At 41.2% G+C, this 9542-nt stretch overlaps 1 protein-coding gene across 4 annotated transcripts in view; it reads right to left on the bottom strand.

Moving 5' to 3' along the window:
* Nucleotides 1-333: 333 nt before the first annotated feature.
* Nucleotides 334-9542, bottom strand: part of EHF (ETS homologous factor) — a 41702-nt gene continuing 32493 nt past the window's right edge. For 2 of the 4 annotated variants that reach the window (XM_009007910.5, XM_017978014.4), the window contains exons 7-9: nt 6614-6676; nt 4836-5031; nt 334-4732 (exon numbers count right to left, since the gene is read on the bottom strand). In XM_009007910.5, the coding sequence (XP_009006158.1) occupies nt 4633-4732; nt 4836-5031; nt 6614-6676 (359 nt within the window). In that variant the 3' untranslated portion in view covers nt 334-4632. The remainder of the gene's footprint in view (nt 4733-4835; nt 5032-6613; nt 6677-9542) is intronic. The other 2 variants (XM_009007911.5, XM_078339291.1) reach the window with 1 other exon arrangement.

Below are 9542 nucleotides of genomic sequence, written 5' to 3'. Positions count from 1 at the left end.
TCTTAACACTGCCTAAATTTACAGCATACCCCTATTGTATTAAGTGCTCTAGCACTCTCTACTTCTCTATATTTCTTTACTACATATCTGATATGCTATGCTTTATTTGTGTTTTTTTCTTGACTTTCTACTCAATAAACATAAATTTTATGAGAGCAGAGATTTTTGTCTCTTTCATCCTCTGCTATAATTTAGTGGCTAGAACAATGTAGATGCTTGATAAATGCTTTCTGAGTAAGGTAATGCAGAAGCTGTATACATCCTATTGCTAGAGACTAAGTGCATTTTCTCTAAGCTCAGAATTGAATGGCTGATTGAAGAATAAAACACACATTTCCAAGCTGGTCTCTGTGGTTTTTATTAGTGTTTCCTGGGACCCATTAAACAAACATATTTTGAAAAATATAATCCTTTCATAAAACAGGAATAGTCTGAATTTAATATAGCTTAAAGGGAAAGAGTTCTGATTTTTTTTTTTTTTAATAGCAGCAGTAGAGTTGTTTCCCACAAATTGTCAACCCAGGAGCTAGACGGGAAGAAAAACAAGAATTATGCAGATAGCTACAGAAAGATTAATCCCAATTTAGTTAAACTTGTGAAGGCTTGTACATTTCAGAGGTTCATAAGACACAGTCTCAGCAGGAGTTTTTTATAAATGCTCTGTCTGTAGTTCCAGCAACTGAATTCGGAGAAGCAACACTGAGGATATTTCAACTCTGATATTGTGATTGCTGTGATGTTCTTTCATTCATACGGTAAGTATCTGTTCAATAAGTAACTACCAAGATCCATTGCATCCTACATAATTAGACAAGCTCCGCACACATACGGGCCCATGCCATGCACGTAGTAGACACTCAGCAAATGTTTGCTTAGCTACAGAAGAATAATATAATTGCCTTCCCTCTTGTTTACCTTTTTCTATACTTGATACATTTGGAAAACAACATGCTTGCAAAACTAAAATCTAACATGCATTACTAACTTTATCAAAAGATCCCTCAGTATTTTTCAAAAAGAAAAAAAAGTAATAAAAACCAATCCCCAAATACTAAAACTTAGTACTGCTTTACACTTAAATAGCAACTTACATCATATTAACACATTCATAATCTTCATTGGTTAAAACAGGCTGAAGGTTCATTACTGGCTTCTCATACCAGATAAGTCTCACAGTTCCAAACAAGGCAACAGAATTCTCATCCAATATATGTTGACTTACAACCCAACGGCCTGTTTTGGTTTCATTTCAGCGCAAGTAGAAGGCAAAATAAAGAGTCTCACAGTAAAATGTTCATAGTAGATAATGTCCTTGAAGGTTGTGCCATTGTGCTATTATTCCATTGAAGAAATTATTCACATCCCTCTTATAGATATGGTCTCCCAATCAGGGGAGTCTTTCAGGAGACATTCATTCATTCATTGAACAAATATGTGTTTTGTACTTGTCTTATGCTAGGTAACAGAAAAATAATAATAATTGATAAGACATAGTCCCTGTCTTCAAAGAGCTAACAGTCTAGCAAGGCAGGAACGTTGAGAAAAGACCAATGTGTTCAAAGGAAAACTCAACCTGGGTCTGCCCTTCTTAGATGGCACATTCAAGAAACTGTTGCTTATGTCCCTGGGAACCAGGGCCTTGCTTAAGTCTTACCAGGTCAAATATCTAGCAGCCTCAGATGATTTGAGTCTAGTAAAGTCTTAGCAATAGATTTGGTGCCTCAAGATCCCATGAAAACCTCATAAGAGAGAGCCCTTTAAACTCAAGCATAAAGGGAGTTTAAGGATAACATATTTAGGGACCATGTGGACTTTCAAAACAGGTGAGCTTCTCAAGTGAGAGCTGTGTGTCCCCAAAAGAAAGGAGGGCTTATCCGTGGGACTTTGCTCTCCCTTTCAACACTGTGGTGGAAAGTGCTCTGTTCACACCCCAAGTTGGTATAGCTCAATTACTTTAAGTTCTCCAAGTCACGAACACCACATAGAAAATGCTGCAAACTCAAGCCAAGACAATAGAGAGATATGCTGAGAACTTAATACTCCGACCTTAACCAGGCACCAGGTGCCAAGAAACCTTCACTCTCAACAAACAACACTATCTGCTAATTATCTGTAGAATTGTTGTCGTTGGTACTCTCCACATTCACTTACTCCTTAGCAAAGATTGCTCTTGAATGGAAAGGTTGCAGAAAGAGCCAAAGCCAATTTGGAAGAAATAAGAAACTTACAGGTTTAAGGAAGGGTGAACTCAGAGAAGGATCTAGTCTCCTTAGATGCTGAGGAGGCAAAGCCAGAGAAAACCGCAGAGAGAGAATTGGCAGATGCCCTAATAACATCACACAACTCAGACGCACACATACACACAAGTATGCATGTGTTATACCTATTCAAGTAACTGGATATTTAACTTTTCTATGTAATGAACAGTCAAGTGCTGAGAAGGCCCCGTAGTTCTTTGGCCTTGCTTGGAAAGCAAGGTAACGCCTTTTCTGCAGGAATGTCTGAGTTGCAGAGTCAAGATCTTTGCTGTTCGTTGTTCTTTTTCTCAGTTATTACAGGAACTGTTACTTGACAACACCAAGTTAAACCTTTGCAGAACTGACCAAGCCAGGCAGAAATAACAATGGATTTGGTTGCACCGCCAGAAGGTTATTCATGGGTGCTCCAAGATCACCACCTAGAATGGTTCGCATTATAATTAGGACAAATTTTTAGTTCTTCTTACTTCTAGCCTTCTAAATATATTACAAACACCTTGTAACCTTTGAATATGAATTGCTCACCTCTGCTGGCTAAGACACTATGGTAGGGGCTCTATTAGTTGATGAAGAGCACTCCCTCTTATAGATACGTGTCTTCATTTGCATATTATTGCTGGAGAAAGGGAGGTAGAATAGAGGAGCAAGCCAAGGACATGAGAGAGCCAGAAAGAAAAGTCACAAAAGGGATGAGAACATTCAAATCCATTTTCAAAGTGTCTACTGATTCATGTTCTTCCCAGATTTCATGGCTCAGTGATAAGTCTCCAGGACCCCAGAACAATTCCTCTATTGAAGAAGAAGCTTCCAACTCGTTGGTGACAATAGTGCCTAAGCTGAGTTTTCTGTTTGTCTTTTCACCCTTTCTTTATTTTCTTAGGGAAAAATTATATTCCTCTGAGTACAAATCTAGGCAACAAACCATTCACTTGGAGTCAGTTCATAGAAGACAGTAAACAGATAATACAAAAGACAAGAAATTATAAGAATTAATACCTGCAAAGAGGATTTTCTCTGGAAAATCTTCTCTTGGTGTTTCCTCCTACAATATAATTTTAACTCTGCATTGTAATTCCATAGAAAATGTCTTCTATTGTAGTTCCTGCCACATTACTATCTTTACCTTATCTGACATTGGCTCTCATCTGGGGTTCTAAAAAGAAGCACCTCTTTGTCACTAACATTTAAAACATGAAGATAGGTTGAGGTTGAAGTCTTGCTTTTGCTTCATTCTAAAAGACTAAAAGGCCTCACATATATTTTTCTTCTGAGTATAAACCACCATCCTCATGTTGACTGACTAAACTGGTGGTTCTCAGTCAAGGGCAATTTTGTCCCCAGGGAACATTTGGTGATGTCTGGAAACCTTTTGGGTTGTCACAGCTGGGGAATTTCTGGTGTCAAGTGGTTAGAGGTCATGTATGGATACTGATGAACATCTTACAATGCATGGGACAGCCCTCACCACGAAGAACGCTCCAGCCAAAAATGTCACTTGTGTGGGTTGAGAAACTTTGGACTATAGGGATACAAGAGTAAATTCTTCAGCCATTTTCACACCACTGTCTCCTTTTCCCAACTTATTTTTAAGCACTTGGAACAAAAAAGAACCAAGCTGGTCTCTTTCTGTTTAATAGCTAGAAGTGAGCAGACAGGCAATTAAAGTATTTCACCAATCATCCAAGGGGGAGGAAGGAGGACAGCCCTGGCATCAGGTAAATCATTCTTGAATGAGTATAAAGACCCCACCATTATTCTTCTTGCTGATTTAAGCCTTCTAAGTCATTTGATTATGCAGAGATTATAGCCAACCTTGGATTTTTGAAGCCCCCATTCTCCACTCATTGGATTCTAAGGCTCAGGTTCAATTTCCCAGCATCCATCCATTTTGTCTTTACCATCTGAAACCCTAGAATTCAACCCAGCAACCACGTTCACCTCCTTTGATGAAGCCATGTGGATGCTTATGTGTGGAGGATGCATCACCTTTTTCTAAATCATGTCTCACGCAAAACATTTAATGCCCTCTGATTTTTTTTCTTTCTCTTAGCAAGAAGCACAAGGCTACAAATCCTGTTACTCTTGCAGTGAAAAAGAATTCACAATAGAGGTGAAAACATATTACAACCACATACAGCATCATAGTTCACAGAAAACTGTGTACGTTTTTTCCCCATATAGGACATACTTCAAAGTAACAAAATAATTTTTAATCAACTGTAGTGTTTCTTCTTCCCATCAGAAGTAGTTTCTTTTTCCCCTCATGGTACATAAATATCAGAGAAAAGTAGTCTTTGAAATATTTACGTCCAGGAGTTCTTCGTTTGTGATTATTTCGTGTGTGTTTTGGTTTGTGTCCAAAGTATTGGCAGCTTCAGTTTTCATTTTCTCTCCATCCTCGGGCATTCTTCCCAAATTTATATACCAGTCTTCGTCCATCCACACGCTCCAGAATTTCCCTTTTGTAGTAATATCTGTAACAAACGAGATTGCATAAGGTGACCGATCAGATGAAGGTTGCTAGGTAAATAATGGGTCATGCAGCCTTACTGTTTTCAGAGACATGAAGCTCCTCACCTCATAGCTCGGCTGAGCTTTTCATAGGTCATACTGCTGTTATTCTTCTTTTTACCCCATAGCTGAGCCACAGCCTCTGATTTCAAGAACCTGAAGATGCCCTCAGATCGGTCTTCCCATTTTATTAATCCTGGGTTCTTGTCTGGGTTCAAGAGGATGTCACGGATGAATTCCCACAAGTGAGTCCCTCTCGGGTCTGATGAAAAGCAGAAACGGAGGTTACTAATGGCCTAAGTCGCAGCAAAGATGGGGCAGAGAGCATTGAGTGATATCCTCTTTTTCAAAGTAAGAGACACTCAGTTCTCCCCTACTTCTCAGGGAGGATGGGTCACAGAATCAGCAGATGGTAGACGTTCAAAAGGTATTTGAGAATAAATTAGTACAATATTTTATTTTACAAATCAGGAAACTGAGGCACACAGAACTTAAGTGACTGGATCAGGGTCACACAGCTAACTAGTGACATAATCAAGAGTAAGGAATAGGTCTTAGGTGTCCTAAGCCAGGGGGAAGTTTCTTCTGATTATGTGAATACACAGATTGCTTGGGGTTCATTTCAACCTGTTACTTCCCCAGAAAGCAACCCTCAATCACTTTTATCTAGTACCTCAACCAATTAAATGCTTTGACTCAGCAACTGTGCTTCAGCCAAATGCAAATCCATAAGGCTCTCGAACGTTAACTTCCAGAGTAGACGAGGGTGGTAGGGAAGCGAGCGGTCACACCGGGATTGGAGGACCCAGTTTGAAAATGAAGCTACTACTGCAATGAGATTATCAACCAAATTCAATTTCGCTCCTGCTGAATTTGTGATGTCCCACTCCCACCCCACCCAACATATTGCGGGTTGCATTAATTCAGTTTTGTGGGATGATGCACAATAGCAGATAGTAAAGACATTCCAATTCCTTATAATTTCTGGATTATACCATTTTTTAGGTGGGGGAGACAGGGAATCACTCTGTGGCCCAGGCTGGAGTGCACTGGTACAATTACAGCTCACTGCAGCCTAGACTTCCCTGGCTCAGGCGATCCTCCTGCCTCAGCCTCCCAGATAGGTAGGACTATAGGCACGGGTCATCATGCCCAGCTAATTTTTGTATTTTTCGCAGAGATGGGGTCTTGCCATGTTTCCCAGGCTAGTCTTGAACTCCTGAGCTCAAGTGATCCAACCGCATCAGTCTCCCAAAGGAGATAACAGGCATGAGCCACTACGCCTGGCCTGGATTATACTATCTTGATTTCTTTCTGTGTTCCACCCACAATTCCATGTCTCTGATATTTTGTATATGTTCATAAGATTTTATTACTGGGGGAGATCCAATTCCAAAGAGCAGAGTTGAATCTTAAGGAAAAACAGTCATTTCTTGGAATGATAACTCCACAAAGGTGGGAGGCCAACATTCAGCAAAGGAAAGGATGAAACATCTCAGCTGTTTCTTCTCATCGCCCTCCTCTTCCCACCCTTTTCTTCTGGGAGAGGTGGAAATTGCTAACCCCATGCCTGCAGGCAGTTCTTAGGCACTGGCTGTGGCAGTTTTAGAGCACTTATGACAGAATGAGGAAGAAATGTCCAGAGGGGCTCCACTTTGAGAAACAGCTGCAGAGCGAGGTTATTTTGCTAGAAAGTGATGCCTCTGTTTTCTCACTCTACCCTCTTTGGGGTGAAGACATGAAGGCATCAGGCAGAGGCAATATTTGCCTAAAAACTAGTGGCCTCCAGATATGCCCGATGTGATGGGAAGGCCCAAAGACCATCTGAAAGCCAGCCAACTTACTGTGCTTTTTGGTGTGGCACTTGGCAGGGGGGTCTTGCTCCTTTTTCATCTCAGGTGACTCTGCTAAGGAGAAAAATGAGAGCCTTTAGTTGACCTCATTCCTATAATTCTTCTTTTCATTCACGCATCCACTCATTTAAGCAATATTTATTGAGCACCTACTGCATGCCTGGCACTCTTTGAGTATATGCTAGTGAATCAAATCAAACAAAGATGATAAATGCTATGGAGAAAAACGATGCAGGGTAAGAAATGGGGATAGAATGTATGGACTTGAGAGTAATTTGCAATTTAGTATAAAGTGGTCATAGGAGACCTCTCTGATTCCACGACCTGAAGGATATGAGGGAGACGGCCATGCGGAAAGCTTATGGAACAGCCTCCATGTGTGAAGACAGAAGTGCAAAGGCCCTGAGGTTGATGTGTGTTTGCTATATGTGTGGCTGTAAGAGGCAGAGAGGGCGGAGCTGAGGCTCTGATCATTAAAGTCTTATGGGACTTTTAAGGACATGACTCTGAGAAGATGTAAACCATTGAAAGATTTCAATCATTGAAAGGTTGTTTTTTTTTTTACATAATACAAAACTGTAAACATTTATAACAAAGAAAGATGGCTTTAAAGCCAGAGGAGTGCCCTTTTTTGGCAAGCAAAGTTACATTTTAATCAGCCTGACAAAGGGGCCATTCAGTGGCCCAAGCTCAGTACAGAGGGCCACAGTGGACTATGGAAACACAGATTAGTTTAACAAATGACTCGTTATGGCAACCCATGCGTGGGACTGTTACCAACGAGGAGACAATGGAGGCGGACCTGGGAAATAAAACTTCTTCTCAGAAAGAAAACTAAGTGATCTAAACTGTGTGTGTGTGTGTGTGTGTGTGTGTGTGTGTGTGTGTGACAGAGAGAGTGTGTGTGTGTAAGAGAGAGAGTGTGTGTGTGTGTGAGAGAGAGAGAAGAAAGAGAGAGAGAGAGAGAGAGTGTGTGTGTGTGTGTGTGTGTGTGTGTGTGTGTGTGTATTGGGAGGACCAAAGCAGATCTTACAAAGACTCTCACACTCAAAAACCAGCCACTTTTAATACAAAGCAGTCCCTGGGCCAGCAAACCTGAACTCTTCCATGTGCCCTTCCTCACCTGGGGTCCTCTGACCACAGTAGCCTTCAAGGGCGTCTGGACTGACTGAAACCACAGGGTTCATAGCATCCATTCGATTACCAAGAGAGGCCTATTGTTCAAAAAAGCTATGAACTGCTGACCGTTAGCAGTTAATTGGTTAAGAAAAAAAAAAGCTACTGTTTATTGAGCACTTACCATGCACCAGGCACTGTGCTCAGCACTTTACATGAATCACTTTATTTAATTCAAACAATAACTATATGAGGCAGGTTCTAATATGATCCACAGTTTTCAGCTGTGGAGGATCTGAGAAACAGGGAGGTCAAATGACTTGTCTACAGTCACACAGTCAGAATGTGGAGCCAGGATATGAACACAGTTTGAATCCAGAAGCTTTACACATAACCACGATTCTATGTCATTTCCAGAAATGGTGGCCTGCACATAATATCCTTAGGCACATAACAGATTTCACACAAGCCTTTCCTGCCAAGAATTAGGTTCACTTCTATAATGCTCTTGTTAGTGGAAAAGATCATTGCAATCTGACAATTCTGTATTTCCCAACGTTCATGGACACTTTCACCCATCTTATCACCCAGCTGGTCAAGACTCAGTGCTCCCAGCAATTTCTTCGTCATGGCAGGACGAAGAGAGGGATTTAATAAGACGTGAGTAAACTAGAAACCTCTCATCCTGGTTAAGACTTTCTCTCCTGGCATTGTCACTAGCAGGGCCTGCACCTGACTTGGGTTTCTCTGAAATGTGAGAGGACAAATTCACAGGAAATGCAAGGAGACTTCATTCTCCCTCCCTGGAGGTTGTAGGGTGAAGTTGCAACATCCCATCAGGATGTGACAATATTGCGACAGGTCTGGCATCCACCCCGGTTTCCAAGTGATACACCACTCTGACAGGGCCACGTTGTACTGTAGACAAAGAGTGGCATTTACCCAGCAGGCCACAAGCAAAGCTCCTTTTCAAATGGCATCCAAGAGGGATGCAGAGCCATTATTTGAGAGCCAGGAGTTGAATTCAGAAAAATACAAGAGTCTCTCAGTGTATTGGCCTCAATCATTGTTTGTGGGTTCCTAGTTGATCTGGAATCAGTTAGAGTTCAGGTGCCTTTGTGAATAAGATGAAAACTTTGGACCCTCTCCCCAGAAAAATGCACATATATGTACACATGAAATTTTTCCAGCAATTTCAGGGGGCTATGGCCCATGTAGGAGTCCATGGACTGTAAATTTAAAGCCCCCAGACTAGATAAACCATAAGGAAATATTTGAGTTGTCAGTCCTTTAACCAAGCTAGACTCCATCCAGCTTAGGACTGTTCTTTTTTTTAAAATCCCCAAATAAAAATATTTTCTTCCTAATAAGGGGGAATAAGCAGTCAAGGGCAAAAGAAGAACCGAATTTCTTCCAGCCCCCTCTGCCTGTTGCAGTGTGCAGGAGTAAACTGTGGAATCACTGGCCTGCCTGACCACTGATATCTTTTGATCTCTAACCTCACTTTAATACGTGCCCTGGAATAAAAGTTAAGACCTTTGAAGTTAGCCATGTAGTTAAGTGATTCATTCTTATAAAATAATGGCTTGCCCTGGAGAAGTTGTCCAGCCTGGCTTTCTCTTGCTCGGCTCCCAGGCACTCCAGGCCAAGGTCTCTCCAGTCCAGGCAAGGGCAGCAACAAGCCACAGGTTTATGATGCAAGTGTGAGAGCATGACTTCAGCTAAGCTGCTTCACAAGAAGCAAAGATTAGAAGCATTTGCCTATGATTCAGCTGTGAGCCATTTCTTTACGGGATATACAAAT

The sequence above is a fragment of the Callithrix jacchus genome, chromosome 10 (genome assembly GCF_049354715.1).
Source record: "Callithrix jacchus isolate 240 chromosome 10, calJac240_pri, whole genome shotgun sequence".
Taxonomy (NCBI): Eukaryota; Metazoa; Chordata; class Mammalia; order Primates; family Cebidae; genus Callithrix; species Callithrix jacchus.
This window is presented reverse-complemented; position numbering and strand designations above follow the sequence as displayed.